Raw genomic sequence first — 18,065 nt, 5'->3', positions numbered from 1 at the left:
GCTAATCATGTTTTGGGTGTACTATTCCTTTAATCCCTGGAACAGACAGAACCGACTTGGCGGGCAGGATTTTAAATTTAATTCAGTTTATTTATTTAGTGCCAATTCACAACATTATTCACAACATATTTCTCCTCTACGACTGCCAAGAAGTTTTTAAAGCTTGGCTTGTCGATCATGCATGCATGCGCGCGGGCATATATGTCACGTAGCGTTGCGTCAGTGACGTCAGTGCTACGTGACAGTTTCACAGCCCCTCTGCCTTTTTTTTGATTTGTTTTTTTTACCTCTGCTGTGTGCGGGTAAGGCGAGCGGCGATCAGTCAAGTTAGTAAAACAAAAAACACTTAAAATAAAATATTGTTCACAAGTCAGAAATCATAAGTCTAAGTCGAGTCTGAAGTCATTAAATATGCGACTTAAGTGCGACTCGAGTACGAGTCACAAACTCGAGTCCCCATCTCTGACAGATGGACCAACGCATCTGACTAAGGGGTCTGTTTTGGTTGGACTTACTAAGTAATTTGATGGGAATGTCATGTTTCAGACAGAAAGTCAGACACTGTGACAAACTGAGGTCAAATTATAAGATCAACATTACAGAATTTAAGATCACAGAAGTGATTTTTCTGTACTCTCACCTGAATACTCGCTCTCGTTAGAGTGGTGGTTGGTCTACGGCAGGAACCAGCAACCCAAACTATTCAAAAGAGCCATATTGGACCAAAAACACAAAAGAAAAATCTGTCTGGAGATGCAAAAATATTAAAGTCTTACATAAGCCTTGTAGTACAACAATGGCTCTAAGTGTAGTAGCACACTATGAAAAAGGACTGGGTGAGCTTAAATATATATTAAGCATTAATGATTAAATGTTTATGGTGGAGCAAATGTCACACAGTTGCATGAGGTGAGGCAGGAGCAGTGAATGCTCTCACTGCATGGAATTCACTGAACGCCGCTTCACCGCACGGTTTAGTTTTTGTTGCATTGATGAAATTATAGAAACATGATAAAAGAATCTTTCTATGGTAGACATTTTTTTTTCCGTTGCGAGGAGTTGATTGAGTCACAATGAACCAAGCAGGAACTGACATCCATCAGAGCAGAGCTCTTTAACCCCAAAATCCTACATCCTCCGTCCAGCGTTCCTTGGTGTTATTTTTATTTGGAGGATTTGGGGGAAAAATTGAAGAAAGTTCACAAACCTGCATCAGAGCGCTACCTGTTTGATCTGTAGAAAGTTTTCCATGCATGCAACAAACATGGCAGCTGTAGTGGAGTTTGGAGATGCAATTCATTTCTTAATTCTATCGTTGCAATGCAAACATGCAGGCAATCTCTCTGCATTGGTAATGAAAGAAAATGATTTGTCCATTTTTCTTTTAATTTAATTGAATCCTCATCAGCTATCTGCCTTTGTTTCACTTTGGCATCCATGGCCTGAGACACATCCACACTGCCACCTGCCTGGCACCACGACGCACTGAAACATGTTGCATGCTATGACGTAAATCTTTGTTTAAATGTATTTATTATACAAATTTGTAGAGCATTGGAAACATAATTTGACCTCCTGCACACCATATACATTTTTTTTAAATCCATATTTTTCCATTTTCATACATTTTTGAAAAAGCTAAAGGGAGCAGCAAGGGGGACATTAAAGAGCCGCTACGGTCTACGGTTATTAATCAGAGCCTTTATGTGTTCATAATATGGGAACCGAAGGTGTGGAGCCCCTCACAGTTGTCTGGAGGTAAACTGACCTGTTTAATTGCATTAATAACACGTCATAACATGTTTTGGCTTTTCTTTTTCATCAGCCTCATGCTGTGAATTCCCTTTTAACTGCTCTTTTGTGATTACCTTGTCATGTTGGCTGAGTTTATAAACTTCAACCTGCAGCTCAGTATTCTGGACATCAGATTATTGAGATTATCCTCAGTGTCTTTGTTTCTACCACTATTTTGTGTTTTGATAGAAGTGTTGTTGTTATTGTTGTTTATATAAAAATATAAATTATTTTGGCATCCAAATGCAAAACTAGAATCAGTATTAAGGTTTTGGAGGGCACTACTCAAAATCTAGAATACAAAGTCTTTCTGACCTTTAAATGGTTGTTCATGACAGGACCAGACTCGAACATTCAGGTAAACAAAGAGGATCATTAGGACAGACCTTCCCTCCAGGACATGTACATGTCTAGGCTAAGAAAAAGATTTGGTATTTTTTTTTATTATATATATATATATATATATAGTCTCAATGTAATGATCATGTGAAGCCACAGTCAAATTTCTAGTTTATAGACACAAACCTAGTCAACAAAGCTGAATCTGATGCTGGTTCAACCATTTATGAGGCTCTGGGATATTCACTTCTCACCCTGGACCAGGAGGGTTTTAAAAGCCTATATTCCTTAATAAAATAGAATAATTTACCTACATTTTAGATTATTCAGGAGGTCTCAGCTTTTATTGCTAAATATTTCTAGCCGGTGCGAAGCAAAACCAAATTGTGTCTGAGTTTCCAACTTGCAACTAAAATGAGCTCAGACATTTTTTCCAGACCCATAAATTTAAAGAACAAATGTTTGTTCTGCTGCCTGCAGAAGCTGATTGTTTCAGAGGATACAGCTTTTTCTGCGCTTTGGTTTCACAGCTCAGAACTCTGTCTCAATAATTAATACATACAGACGGGTGCTGAATTATTGAAGTAGGCTGTTAGTACAATGAAAACTCAAGCTCTGCTACTCTAAGGGCAGTTTGGATGTTTTTTTTTGTTTGTTTTTTCTTCTTCAAAATTCTCAGTGCCATTTTCATCAGATGGAAAACAGTGGATCCTTGTGTGGGCTGGTTTCATGGTCTTTGCTGTCAGATTTTTACACATAAACACGTTTCCTGGTTGTGATTTACGAGAAGAATCTGACCTTGACTCTCTTATGGCCTCTTGATGAACGCTGGGAATGATTGAACTTCTGCCCCAACATTTAAATAGAAGGAAATATCTCCTGCAATTAGTATTTACTTTAGTCAACATTGCTGCTGCTGCTGAAAGTAGATCCTGGGATTCAATCCCAGCCTGTACTCATTCTGCATGCATGTATGTTTGTCCCATCTATGTAATGAATCTCTACAAATACTCCAGCTTTTTCCCACAGCCCATGCGTTAACTGGTCTTTCCAAATTACCTTTGACGATGAGGCTGTGCCTCACATCGCTGCCGCCTATTTTGCCTTTCGCTGGAGACGGGAAGAGACAGGAGACTGGCAGCAGTCCTTGCAACTAAAGGGGGTTTGAGGCTTTTTGCAAAAATGCATTAAGGCTTCTTCTTGCTTTCTCCGTGTTGTATTTACCTGTTTATTTGTTTTTTTTATGGACAAATGTGGTGAGGGAAGTAGAAATCTGATCGCCGTTATTAGGTCTTATTTAACGGATCTGTATGGGGGGAAAGCGGACTTTATGGGTGAGGAGTGAGAATTAGTGATGGTTTAGTATGAAATTTGACATTAGCCAGCTTCTGAGGGATCAAGTTGAAAGGAGGAGTCACACGTATTAGAAAAATATATATTTTTTATTTAATCCAATAATGGAAATGACAAAATACTGACCTCATAAAAAGAGGTTAAATAAATAATGTGAGCTCGGGCACAAATGTGAATAAAGAAAGCCGTGGCACAAAGACATACCCGACTTCACAGAGGAATGATGCTAAAGGCTGCATATGCTGGCCGATTGGACCATTAGCACACAACAGGGGTAACTAAACAGAATTAATCTGTAACCACACCAAACAGAACAGCACAGCAACATTTATCAATAAACTAAACACCAAAAAAGAAGAAGAAAAGTCCTTAACATTTAAAATAAATATTTACTTCAATGAAAAAAGAGCAGGAAGTGGTGGTGCAGTCCAATCAGTCTATTGTTTTTGGCCATGGATTCAAACAGGTCTCTGGCTTTCATCGCCCGTATGCTCTGTCACTTAGCAACCATGACAGTTAACACACCAAGCAGCCAAAGAATAGATACTGAACTTCTAACTACTTTTCTAGATGCTAATTACATTTTCCAGGAGCCTCAGCAGCAGTACCGTCGTCTCAGGTTTAGATTTATAGTATCCATAAGGCAGAGATATTAGAATCTGAGCTTAAATATCAGCCAAACCCATTTACACAGGGATAGATGATAAAGCATTTCTATAAACCAAACACTACCCGCCACATATCTGACCCAATGAACATTTAAAACAACTAGTTTCATTCATTTCAGATAGAACTATTCACCACTTTTGGCGCCAAGTAGCCTTTTCCTCTGAGCACGGAGCAGCCTGCTTGCCTGGACTCACAATGAGTCCTGGGATACCCAACAGTCTACGGAGGATACAGAGGAACTGTCCTTCAAAACAGGAAAAAAGAAAGTTGCATTTGTCGGCTGCATAATGAGGAGTCTTCCAATCTGAACAGAGGACGCAGCCCCTGAATTTGAACTCAGCCTTAGTGTTCTCCACTCTGGCAGCATCTTTTATCAAGAAACTCCCAGAAACTAGAATCAGCCATAAGCACAAATAAATAATGAGAAAAGAAACAGTAGAAAAACTAAATGTGTCTGCTTGCAAATAGATTTTTTTATTATTATTTTTATTTATTTTTTTAAATCATTTTACAACAAAGTAGTGTTGTAATGTAAATTAATAACCAACCTTAATGGAGCGCGGCTATAGGTTTTGTCATCACACAGCTTAAAGATTTTAGCAGAGATGGGAGATCTGGACTCAGCAAGTCATATTTATGTCATGTATTTTGTTCTGCCCAGCCACTTAACCAGGTGACGCCAATCTGCACAGATTAATTAACTCTGCAGATAATTGGATCTCTGGATTTTAGAGTAAACTAGGCAAGGAAATAATTTTAACAAGAGAAAGGAGGGCAAATATAACATTTAAATTAAAAACATGCTCTCAAAATAAAACTTGAAATATTAAAACTTGTAAAAATGTTTTAATACACTGATAACCAAATATTTTCAAATGTGCTGGCAGGAAGCCTGCAAACATGGTCGGATCCAGGATTTCATTATTTCCATAGTTTTGAATGGGCTGCAGTAAATGGTTCAAATTAATCAGTTAAAATCGTTTTTAATTTCCATATGTTTTGAATGAAGGGCTGAGTTAGAAAGCTACTGTTTTACTGTCATTCAATGTAGCAAGACCAAAAAATGAAAAGCAAGTATAATTGCTATGATATTCTTTAAATCTTATTATATTCTTTACATTTAAAATTAGTTTATTTGTCCAGCTTCAGTTGTCACCCTGTTAGTTACCCACATCAGGTGAGTGGCAGCAAAATAAATAAATAAATAAAAAATACTTCAAAATATTGTTGGGTGATGCTGGAACAAAAAGAAGTAAAAGTATATTTCACAAAGAATATCTGATGTAATGAGGAATTCAGGTGAGGCGATATGCAAGTTTCATTTTAATACAGGAATTTTGGTTTCCTGTTGCTTTTGAGTGAAGGAGGATTTGTAGAAAATATCATAAAGCCACTAAAATGCACCAACTGTAAAAACAGATACAGAAAAAAGAAACTATTTGGAGCAAAATGACCAAAGTGTGGTTCTGTGAAGTATTGTGTGTTTAACGTGTAACTATTCATGTAACTATTAAGTTCAGAGCTACAGCTACTCTGCCCTCTGGAGGTAGAGGAGGCATTTAGCATCCAAAGGTTGTGGGCTCGATTCCAGCTCCTTTCAGCCACATTTTAAAGTGTCACTGAGCAAAGTTATCACAAGCTCCCTATTGGTTTAAATACCAATGTGCTAATAATGGAATTTGGCTGCAATGTAAATGTTCTGTCGATATTACAGATGTTATGGAGCTGCATTTATTTATCCTTGTTTCTGGTCTCTTATTTTACAAATAGACCAACAGTGTGTGAGTGCCTTTTAATAAAATGGTTTATGTAAAACTTTTTATATATATATATATATATATATATATATATATATATATATATATATATATATATATATATATATATTTATTCAGAGAAGCTTTTTGTCAAGCATTATGGAATAAACCATTTCCATAGTCGTATTAATTAAATATATTAGCTGCATGTATTTGAAGGCACATGTAGCTTTGGTAGTTCCAAAAAAATTATTTTAAGCTGAAATGAAACAAGAAGAAATGTGTCACTGATCTTAGACTGGATAGACCACAAAAAGTTTTTTATAGTCAAAAAGTGATGTAGATGATGACTTCCCAAACTTTACACACTAGTTTATCATGAATAAAAATAATAATAATTAATTAAAAAAAAACTTTTAACACTTATATTTAATTATAAATAAAAGGTAAGTAATTTTAAAGCCTATTTTTTTCTCTCTTTTTTCTAAATCAAACATCAAAGTCAACTCCTGGTTTTAAAAGTTTGCTCCCAGTGAAACGTTTAAACCATATTGTAATTCACACTCTGACCTCATGATGGCAGTGTTATCTTACTTTTACAGAAGATGTTCCCTCCAGCGGGTAAACCAGACTCAAAACCATGATGATAAAATGGTTTAATTTCACATAATATTTAAAAAAGCAACTACAAGGATTCCTCCAAAAAGAAATAAACATAAACTAACCTTAACACAAAATTATGTTTTAAAAAAGTTTGATGTTTCTGCAAATAGTTTAAATAAGATGTTGTTTTATAACAAATATCTGTTTTCGAATTTGATGAATCTCGGATTCAGGAGGAGCAGCGTGGTATTCGTCCTGGCCGTGGAACACTGGATCAGCTCTACATCTTCTTCAGGTTCCTGGAGGGTCCATGGGAATTTTCCCAACCAGTCTACATGTGTTTTGTGGATCTGGAGAAGGCATTGGACTGTGACCCTCGGGAAGTCCTGTGGGGGGGTACTCCGGGAGTATGGAGTTGTAGTGAAGAGAGAGCTGAGCCAAAAGGCAAAGCTCTCAATTTACCCATCAATCTATGTTCCTACCCTCATCTATGGTCATGAGCTCAGGGTCATGACCAAAAGAATGAGATCCCGGATACAAGCGGCTGAAATTCTCAGTGGGTTTTCTCCATATTGTGTCTGGGCTCTCCCTTAGAGATAGGGTGGAGAGCTCAGTCATTCGGGGAGGACTCGGAGTAGAGCCGCTGCTCCTCCACATCGAGAGGAGCCAGTTGAGGTGGCTCGGGCATCTGGTTAGGATGCCTCCTGGACTTCTCCCTGGTGAGGTGTTCCAGGTACGTTCCACCGGGAAGAGGCCCAGGGGGAGACCCAGGAAACGCTGGAGGGACTATGTTTCTCAGCTGGTCTGGGAACGCCTTGGGATTCCACCGGAGGAGCTGGACCCGGTGGCTGGGGAGAGGGACGTCTGGGCCTCCCTACTGAAGCTGCTACCCCTTTGACCCGACCCTGGATAAGAGGAGGAAGATGGATGGAATTTGATTTTGTTGTTTTTTCATAAGTCATGAGATAAGTCATGATGATCAGTGTTATATTAAAAAATGGGGGGAACTTTGCTAGTCCCAACTGTAGAGTTGGGTGGAAGCAGCATCGATATATGAGGGTGTTTTGCAGCTTTTCACCAAACATTTTGCATCACAAGTACAGACGATTATGAAATCCTAAAGCAGCATATTAAGATTCCTTATAGGAAGTTAATGGTTGGGTCCAAAGGTGTCCTACAAATGAACAGTGGTGGAATTTCACAAAGTACATTTACTTGATTACTGTCCTTAAGTTCTTTTTTTGAGTATCTTCACTTGAGCAATTTTTTCGTGGGTACTTATTACTTTCTACTCCACTACATTTCTTGGAAGCTGTTAGGTCCTTATTCCTTATGGCTCAGCTCAGCTTTGTAATCCACTGTTGCCTTTTTTACTTTCTTGGAATTTAATTTCAACATGGCAGACAGCGGCCCTTAGGGCTGAATCTGGACACCACTGTTTTTTTGAGATGTGGATGAAATTCTACAAATGTGAGGGTCAGATATTATTAGTAGTTAATCATTTTATCAAGGCGTTAGTTGTTGTCATGAGGCCAAGTTGTTCAGTAGGATGAGTCTTAAAGTAGAGTTGTAGATTCTTTGTGGTAACAGATTTAACTGTAATCCACTTTTCATAGTGAAAGTGTGATGACTTTTCAAAACAAGGATATAAAGACTGCAGTCCAAACATCTTCTACATTTTATGTGTTGTTTTTTTTATGGATATGACTAGATCTCTGTGTGTTATGTTGCAAAATAATTTGTAAATAATAGAAATGACTATTGGACAATAGAGCATCTAATCCCCTTTTAATCCCAGGATTAAAGGACTAATGTCTCAGCATGATCTGGAAAAACTAATCCATGCGTTTATTTTTAGTCGAATTGATTACTGCAACGGTGTTTTCACAGGTCTGCCTAAAAAGTGGATCAGACAGCTGCAGCTGATCCAGAATGCTGCTGCCCGTGTCCTCACTAAGACTAAGAAAGTAGAGCACATCCCCCCAGTTCTAAAGTCCTTCCACTGGCTCCCTGTATCTCAGAGAATAGACTTTAAAATCCTTCTGTTAGTCTATAAATCTCTGAATGGCTTAGCACCTAAATACATCACAGACTTGCTATCAGTGTATCAACCCTCCAGACCACTCAGGTCTTCTGGCTCCAGCCTGCTCTGCAGACCTAGAACCAGAACTAAACATGGAGAAGCAGCATTTAGTTCCTATGCTCCACTTATCTGGAACAAACTTCCAGAAAACTGGAAAAGTGCAGAAAGCCTGAGTTCCTTTAAATCAAGACTAAAAACACATTAGTTTAGGATTGCCTTCCACTGTTCTAGTTAAACAATTCAACTAAAACATATTTTCTTTAGTCCAACTGTTTTTAATATTTTTTTTTGTTTCTGCATTTTTTATTTTATTTTTTTATTTTTTCCTACTTGCTTTGATTCTGTTTTATCTTCCTGTATTTTAATCATGTAAAGCACTTTGCATTGTCTTTGTACTGAATTGTGCTATACAAATAAATTTGCCTTGCCTTGCCTTGCCTTTAAATGGATAAGCAACATTTTCCCCTTAGGTTATTGTAACTGAGGTAATAATGTTTTGACCAAAGAAGAAGAGATCCAGAGTAATCTCACAGTTTGACTAAAAGTTACACTACCTACCTCTGTTTTTTTCTGTGCTATTGCTTTAAATGTGAAACTGAGCATAAATAAACTAGAATATCCTGTAATTCCAGGCTTCATTCTGTATTTTGGTTTTGGGGGAAAACCCCTCAGGGGTTGAGGGCTAAGGAGGGGGTTTTAAAGTTTTAAGAATCAGCTGATACACCATCTTCTGTGATCCTTCATGTGTTGTGATTCAAATGTGTTTCATCACTGCCTCCTTCAGGTTTAGGTATTGGTGTCCCAGTGACCTCAGGGTTAATGTCAGTGTGACTTCAGGGTTGGTAGAGAGCAGACAAAACAGGGTGACACATCAGCTCCTGAGTGTTGGACTTTTCCAGACGATGCATGACGTGTGCCTTTCTGCAGCTTCTGATCAAGACTGAGGTAGTTTTTAAGAGGAGTCCTGACTTAGCATCACTCTTTAGCATGAAACTTTCTAAAAATCCAAAGAACTTCCTTCTCCTCATCCTTCTCGGTTTTCTGCTGCTGCTGGAGACCTTCAGGTGGGTGGAAACGACCAATTTCTAACTGCTTAAAATATTTAAACATACAGAAGGGTTAAACTATGACTGCTGCAAATGTAAGCGAATAAAATGGACAGTATGTCATTTGTGCAAGCTAACTGTAAATTTAGCTTCTATTGTACTACAAGCTTGTTTGTGGGGATTACTCAACAGCCTTGAACCTAGATAGAGAGCATTATAGTAACATAAACAGCTGAGAAGAGCATGGAGTGACTCCAGCACAACCAGAATAGTCCAGACTCACCGGCTCTGTTAAAAACATTAGATCTAAAAGCCTGAACACTGGCTGCGAATTTTTAATCTCCGATCCAATTTTTTTCCATGTTACACTGACTGCATATAGAGAGGCTCCCACTAGGCATGGTGAGCAGATCTGTGCAGATTATTTTTTTTGCTTTTTTTTACTTCTGTCTCTTTACTTCTGGCTAAATACATTTAAAAAACAGCGGCACATTCTATAAAGCAAAGCCCCACTTCACGAGTCTGCAGCTTCTCACACCAGAACAGATAAAGAATGTTCTTATATTAAAAACATAATGAGATCTATGTCTAAAGAAAAGAGAAACACAGCAATAAACGCAGTTGGACGGTTTCTATGCTGACTGAGGCAGAGAGGCGACTCTCAGAGAGACATCTGGGAAGTTTATCCCAGTTTTTCTTTCTTTTTGTCATGAAGAGGTGAAAGAGATACACCCTTTCCTTCTCTGTCTGGCCCTCGTTATTTTCTTTTGTGACTGTTTCCCTGTGCAGATTTTATCTTATATATTTACTTTGGATCCGTGTCTCTTTTCCTCTCAGACCCATGAAATTGCTGCTGCATTGCTGCGTAGTCTGACTGAAATAGTCCTGAGGTCCCACACAAAGCAGGCAAAGAATGCATACCAAACTTCTCACTACTGTTCTGGGTGCTAATTAGATTTCTGAGGAGCTTCAGCAGTAGTACCATCATCTCAGATATCAGATTTATAGTCCCCGCACTGAAGATATATGGGAATCTGAGCTTAAATGTCATCCAAACCCATTTTCACAGCGACAGATAAAACCTTTCAATAAACCAAACATTACCCACCAAATATATATATACATTTGGACTTCTTTTGGTCTGTTTTACATAGTAGAAAATGGTTTATCAATATATCAAAAGAGTAAATAAATAACATTAAGTATATAAAAATATATTTAACAGTAAGAATGTAAGCTGGGAACAAGTATGATTTAAGTACACTACCTATAGTTTACAACATGTCACCAGTTCTTAAGACGCATAATCTCCTGGCGTACTGGGCCCATGCTAGCAAAAACTATGTCTCAAATAAATGTAGTTAATTTTGTAGCCTATTCCATAATTATGAGATAGTATCTCATACTAAACTATGTAAACCAGTAATGGAGGTCTAACCAGAGTAGAAAAAGAAGTGGGAGGCCGCGTTGCACAACTGAGCAAGAAGATAAGTACATTAGAGTCTCTAGTTTGAGAAACAGACGCCTCACAGGTCCCCAACTGCCATCTTCATTAAATAGTACCTGCAGTAGCCTGTTTGTGCTGTCCTCTGAAGGGAGTCGTACACACTGTTGTAGAAAATCTTCAATTTCTTAGCAATTTCTCTCATGGAATAGCCTTCATTTCTATGAACAAGAATAGACTGTCAAGGGGATATGGGTTCAGCCACATTATGCTTTAGTTGTTGACATCTTCTCAGTCATGAGAAAATGGCTAAAAGCTTGATGACAGAAATTCACACAATATTCAATTGTTTAATTAATATGCTTTGTTAACATTATATCTTCACCTCGGTAACAGGACCACTGAGAGTAAGTGTGCCTGGTTAACTTTTGTTGTTCTGCAGGTCCCACTGGCCTTTCAGGATCTCTCAGCCACCCAAACAAATCCCACATAATGGAGAACCATCCGGTGAGCGTGATTTACCTCAGACGACGCCATCAGCAAACGGAGGTTTGTTTGATTTATGACTAGTCAGTGTTTTTACAGCAGCTCTGATGTCACTCCTGTTGTCAAAACTTATTTGAATAAACTTGTTTGGGTTTCACTGTTCAGGCTGATGAGTGTATCATTGAATTCTTTCTGTTTTTAAAGGAGAATCAGCATCTTTGCTGAGAGTTAAAGGAACAAAAACCCTGCTGGTATCAGCCTATTTAGAGCATCGCACAGCAGAAAAAGAAGTAAGCACGGTTCTCTCAGTTCCTTGAAGTCATTGAAAGATTATGAATTTGAAAAAGAAAAGATTAAAGCCTGAAAATCATGTTTGTGGATGTATTTTTATTGAACTTTTAAAGAGAATTGTCCTGAAGAATCCTTGAATCTTTTCTTCTGTTTGCTTTTTTGGGGGGAGGGGAAGTCATTAGAAACTGAACTAAATGGTGACTCATGTAAACATTTCATTATTTCTGGCTTTGTTGCTTTAGGTTTTTTGTGTTTCCTGTGTGTGCTCAGTGTAAACATGTCCTTAACGGCACATTAATGTCATTGCAGTACAATGCAGCTCTCAGGATGTATGGCATGACAAAGTAGGCTATGCTGATTGGTTGTTGAAGGTTTAGTGATCGCGCACATGCATGCATTCACTGGCTCACCAGTGCATTCAGTAGCCACGCCTTGAGCTCACGTAACATGCATGCATTCCTGCTCCCTCCATTTGTCCATCATTGCTAATCCTTTTTTATTTGTTAGAAAAATTTTTCTCATTCATCTTGAAATATTTCAATGTTTGTCTCTGCTTCAACTCTGTTGGAAAGCCAAACCCCTGGAAGTTGGACTAAAACATTTCAGTCCATCCCTCTGTGGTTTGTGTCTTGGAGAAAAGAAGCAGCACAGATATTTCTTTTTATGTCCTTTTTATGCACCACTAATGGTTCTTCTTGTAATGCCAGGTTCGTGTCATTGCAATCACGCCTCGGAGCGAGCAGGCGGTCTTTAACTGCCACCTAGACTGCCAAAGACAGCTCTACGTATCCAAAGGTGTCATCAAGCTCAACAAGGACTTCTTTGGCTATCTATATGGGACGGCAGACGTCATGTGTCCGCTTCCTCCAGGCTGTGAAACACCAGTTCATGTTGCCATTACCCTGAATGGCTCTAAAGGCGAAGGTACATGATGTGCTAATCATGATGGTTAGGAGCTAATGATGATTTTGAGCTGAGTCACAACATTGATTGGTTTCAGATTTAATCAGCATTGATGTTGAAGCTAATATATTGGGATTTATTCGACATAAAAGCTGAAAAGTGAAAAGTTACCCCAGAACTGAATGTGTCAAACTTGAGGCCTGTGCTCTGTTCTGTAGCTTCAAAGTAGAGAGCAGTCTATCTTTATTTACTTTATGAGTTAGAAAATAGTTTTAACACATTTATAAGTGAGAAAGTTGACCTCCAAGCATCGTCTGTTCATCAGTTCAATAGGATTACGATCCCACTAGAATATGCAGGTCTTGTTCTGAGCGCCAGACCAGCATACAGCCAGGAGGCAGCGCTGGAAAACCCCGCTGAAAGCTCTCTGCTGCAGCCAGCCTGTGGGGGGTTTCCTGCTGTCGTTTGTTGCGGATGTGAATAGAAAGAGTTTTTAAAGTTTGTGGTAAAAACTTCAATTTAGTTGTTTATTTGATGCAGTGAAGTTTTGTTAATGATGCTTTTGTTGCAGGACCAAACAAATACCACATGAACAGTCCACCGTCTTCCCCCTCCTGAAATAAACAGCTCATTTCACAAACAGCTTTTCTTTGAAAGACTGATATGATAAAATGAACCAATTTAAAAACAATTTTTTCCCCCTTTGCCCAAAGCTGATAAGCAATCTTCAGATATTCTAACTCTGATGGTTTGTTGTCATTAAGATTAGAGTTAGTTAACAACTTATAATTTGTAATACTTTTCAAACTCCTCATATCAGTGGTTTAATTTTGTCAACCAATTCCAACAACAACAAATTGTAGGAGGATGTTCCCTCTGGAGATAAATTTAAAATTTTCTTGAATAATATTGGTGTTTTTTTTTGCAGCACCTGACACCTGACTTGCAACACCTTCACCAGTTTATTGCATTCAGCCATGCCTTAAGATCACTTGCATGTCTATTCCTCCATTTACTATGTTTGTAATAATTTCATTGATTTGTTAATAACTACTTCTTTTTTTAAGGGAATGAAAAAGAAACATCCTAGTACTATTTTTTAAGAAATAAAGGGGCAAAAATTGGTTACAAAGTCAAGACAATGAAAAGACGACAGTTTTACTTGCAAAGTACGTCTACATATGGTTGAAAAGTGAAAGCTAAAAAGCCGCAATTTTCACAGTTGAAAAACAACTACTTGTTGAATTAATCAAGACTATGACGGACCGATGTAGCCTAAAAGCCAACGTCTAAATGATGTCTGGTGTTTTGGGGATGTTCCTCTTTAACACAACATTTATTAATCTATTTCAGGGAGAACGGATTCAGTCTTTAACAATGTTCTGTCTGTTGTGGCCAAACAAAGGACCCCACTAACTACTTAAGACTAGAAGGACAAAAGTTAGGTTTTCTCTCATACATGTAGACAGTTTTCTTCTGTTTTCACACTCAGAAGGATAGTTGATGTTTAAATAACCTTGAACTGAAGGAGTCTAGCTCCTTATCAAAACATTTAACTTTGTAAAACTGCTTCAGAGGGAGCAGTAATATAAGACTGACATGATGCCTTGTAAAGCAGGTTTACCTCTTTATTTTCAAAAACAGGCCAAGCTCTAACATCTATAAATGAAAGCACAGCTGATATTTCTCTTCAGGATGGAGTCACAGCCAAACAGGAACAGACCAGATGAAGCTACTATGAGAAAAAGCAGAGAGAGCAGAACGTTAGAGATTGAACTAACAGATTCTGCAGAGTGGGAGAATAGAGATAGAATGAAGCAGAATGATGAAAAAGGGGTCCCTATGTCCTCCAGCAGTCTAAGCCTATAGCAGCAGAACTATAGAGATAGATCAGGATAACCTGAGCCACTCTAACTAGAAGCTTTATCAAAAAGGAAAGTTTTAAGCCTAGCCTTAAAAGTAGACAGGGTGTCTGCCTCACGGACTAAAACTGGTAGTTGGTTCCACAGGAGAGGAGCCTGAGAACTAAAAGATCTGCCTCCCATTCTACTTTTAGAAATTCTAGGAACCACTAGTAAACCTGCAGATTGAGAGCGAAGTGCTCTGTTAGGAACATAAGGAACAATCAGATCTCTGATATCAGATGGAGCTTGGCCATTTAAGGCTTTATATGTGAGAAGGAGGATTTTAAATTCTATTCTGGATTTAACAGGAAGCCAATGAAGAGAAGCCAGGATAGGAGAGATATGATCTCTCTTTTTCATTTTCATCAGAACTCTGGCTGCAGCATTTTGGATCAGCTGAAGGCTTTTAACTACAGTTTGTGGACTTCCTGATAGTAAAGAATTACAATAGTCCAGCCTTGAAGTAACAAATGCATGGACTAGTTTCTCAGCATCACCCCTGGACAGGAGATTGCTCATTTTTGCAATATTCCTCAGATGAAAGAAGGAAATTCTAGAAACCTCTTTGATCTGGGATTTAAATGACAGGTCCTGATGATCAAAAACAACACCAAGATTTTTTACTTTATTGTCTAAAATCAGTTTAATCCCATCCAAATGAAGTGACTGACTAATCAGCTTCTTTTTCAAAGACTCTGGTCCAAAGACTATAACTTCTGTTTTGTCTGCATTCAGAAGCAGAAAGTTAAGAGTCATCCAGGTTTTTATGTCTTCAGACATGCCTGTAATCTATGTAATGGGTTAGCTTCAACTGGATTATAGACAGATATAGATTGGTGTCATCAGCCTTCTAATTTTCTCAAACACTAAGTTTTGTGTCTTTATTATCTTTAAGCACATAAAGATACAAATACATTTATTTATCCCAAACAAGGATGTTCAGTTTGCATCTAAAGAAATATGCAATTCTTCTGCAAAATTGCAAATAAAAATTTCCTTCTATTTGTGAGGCCTTACTTTTCATGCTTCATCAGAATGATGGTACCCTTAGAAGACTCATTAAAGGAGGGGTACCAACAATTTCTTCAACATGTGTATATACTCAATTGTGACACCATTCTTGGCTGATGTTAACATACATGTGTATTTGTATAGTTTTAAAATGAATCCTGTATATTAGTGAAATATTATTCTTCAAATTTGCCTTTTGTTTCTTCTTTTATTTTTAGATCATGACTTTCTGGAGGTTAAGAACCAAAAGGCAGAAACCGAATCCTTACCTTACAACTTCACAGTGTGTTTTCCTGTCATGTTTGAGTTCACAAATGTCCTGCAGGTGAGAAAAAAATTAAGTGTTTTTACGAAACTAAAAAGCTCATTTAAAAACATCATAAATATGAATAATTGCTAATGTGAGGAAACACATTTCCTTCTGGGTGTCATTAGCTCATTGTGTAGCTTTTGCAGCTTAGTTGTTGTGAAATGGTTTAAAACATTATAAAACAATGAATTTATCATGGGAAAAGTAAATGTATTGAAATAAATAAAGAATTAAAAAATAAGGGCATAGCTGCAAAAATGTCAATAGAATATTTAGGTAAATATGAAATGTTTTCAATGGTAGAAAATACATTTGCTTTGAGTGTTTTGTTACATTTTTACAGATTCTACATTTTGAACCCCAAAGTACAAAATCTGAGAACCTAGAAACTAAAATCCTACAGGTTCACTGGCATCTTGACCCTTCATCTCTTTTAGAGAGTAGAACCTGAAAGCCTCCCATGTGTTGCAGCTGGTGCAGAGTTTGGAGATGCTTCAGTTACTGGGAGTGAATAAAGCTGTCATCTACAAGACCAGCTGCAGCCTGGAGATTCAGCGTGTGCTGGACTACTACACAAGCACAGGTTCAGTATATAGATTTGTTGTTTGCATTAACAGCCTGATTTCAATTCAGTGTATTCTAACTCCCAAATAGTTGCTCAGACCAAAACAGTCTTTTAAGTTTCCAAAATGGGTGGTTGAAAGAACATACATGCAGTGTATCACTAAATGCAACCCTCACTTTTCTGCAGATAATTAAGAATTTCTTTTCATGGGACAACACTGCGGAAATGTTATTTTGAATCTATAAAACACGGTCTGTGAGTAGCTTATATACTGTAACAATGTAAATTTATAGTTCACTTATCATACACAATATGCAGCCATCAGAGGTATTTAAAGTTTTATTGTTCACTACTCCAGTAGAAGTATAAATCCTGCTGTTTAAAAACACTTTTGTAGAAGTTACAGTAGAAGATCAACTTAAGCTTTTTACTACAGTAACATTTTAGAAGTACTGTTTTTAAAACTAGTAAAAATTAAAAATTAGAAGTAATGTAGAAAAAATGTTAAGGACAGAAGCTTTACTGTAATTATTTCTGGATGATCTTTTCTTTAGACTTTATTTTCTTAGTTTTATAACTTATGGTAACAATGTTAAACTTAACTTTGCAACACCTTGAAGAAAGTATTTATTTTGGTATGTGATGAAAAACAAGTTGGGGCAGCACCGTGTCCAACCACAAAGAAATTAATTGTCTAGATGAAACAAATTATAAGGAAAAGAAAAATTTTATTTTTGAAATATAAGGAGTAGAAAGTAGAGATAAATGCAAAAAACTGTAAGGAGTAGAAGTGAAAAGTTGTTCAATAAAGTATTTGTACTTTGTTACTTGACACCTCTGACTACACCCCTAAATGTCCAAATTAAGCATTGATAGTGATTTGTCCTCTAAAATGTCATGTGACTTGTTAGGTCTCAAGTGTTCAGAAGAAGCAGGTGCGTTCAATTTTGTTGTCCAGCTCTCTCTCTCTCCCATACTGGTCATGGCTGCTCAGGAACTGCTAGAGTACCACTGCCCGGCGTTGTCCCTAGTCTGGGCCTGTCTAAGCTGTTTGCTTCTAGGCATAGTCTAATTCTTGGATGCTCAACAACCCAAGGATGGGCTCTAGCTCTGACACTCTTTCCTCCACAGCTAAAAAAATACACTTATTACACACGTCATTATCGTTGCAGAAGAAAACTACATCTTTCACAGAGAGTAGGAGATCTGTAATTGAATCTATATAAACAGCAGCGGTCAGTTTTCTGCTAACAGTGTTTTTCTGTATTGAGGTTGAAATGACATTTTGTTTTTGGGTTTTGTCTCTTCAGGTTTCGTTGAGGTGGTTCCTTGGTCTCTGTCAAAGTATCTGAATGTATCTCGAGGTTTTATGTCTCATAAGGATCCAGGTGATATCCACTACTTTGGTCAGATGCCTGCTCTTAGTGACTGCCTCTACAGATACATGTACCAGTCAAGATATATGGCCTTCCAGGACCCAGATGAGCTCATCTTGCCCCAGTCTGTC

General features: G+C 37.7%; 1 protein-coding gene across 1 annotated transcript in view; it reads left to right on the top strand.

The window, feature by feature from the left end:
- The first annotated feature begins 9,471 nt into the window (after positions 1-9,471).
- The window catches only part of LOC107097346, an 11,681-nt gene continuing 3,087 nt past the window's right edge, over positions 9,472-18,065 (top strand). The window contains exons 1-7 of the mRNA XM_015394470.1: positions 9,472-9,662; positions 11,531-11,637; positions 11,779-11,864; positions 12,573-12,789; positions 15,902-16,008; positions 16,465-16,576; positions 17,869-18,058. Of these exons, the coding sequence (XP_015249956.1) occupies positions 9,505-9,662; positions 11,531-11,637; positions 11,779-11,864; positions 12,573-12,789; positions 15,902-16,008; positions 16,465-16,576; positions 17,869-18,058 (977 nt within the window). The 5' untranslated portion in view covers positions 9,472-9,504. The remainder of the gene's footprint in view (positions 9,663-11,530; positions 11,638-11,778; positions 11,865-12,572; positions 12,790-15,901; positions 16,009-16,464; positions 16,577-17,868; positions 18,059-18,065) is intronic.

The sequence above is a fragment of the Cyprinodon variegatus genome, unplaced genomic scaffold (assembly GCF_000732505.1).
Source record: "Cyprinodon variegatus isolate N-32 unplaced genomic scaffold, C_variegatus-1.0 Scaffold687, whole genome shotgun sequence".
NCBI lineage: Eukaryota > Metazoa > Chordata > Actinopteri > Cyprinodontiformes > Cyprinodontidae > Cyprinodon > Cyprinodon variegatus.
Note: the sequence above shows the minus strand (reverse complement) of the source record. Positions and strands in the feature narration are given on the sequence as shown.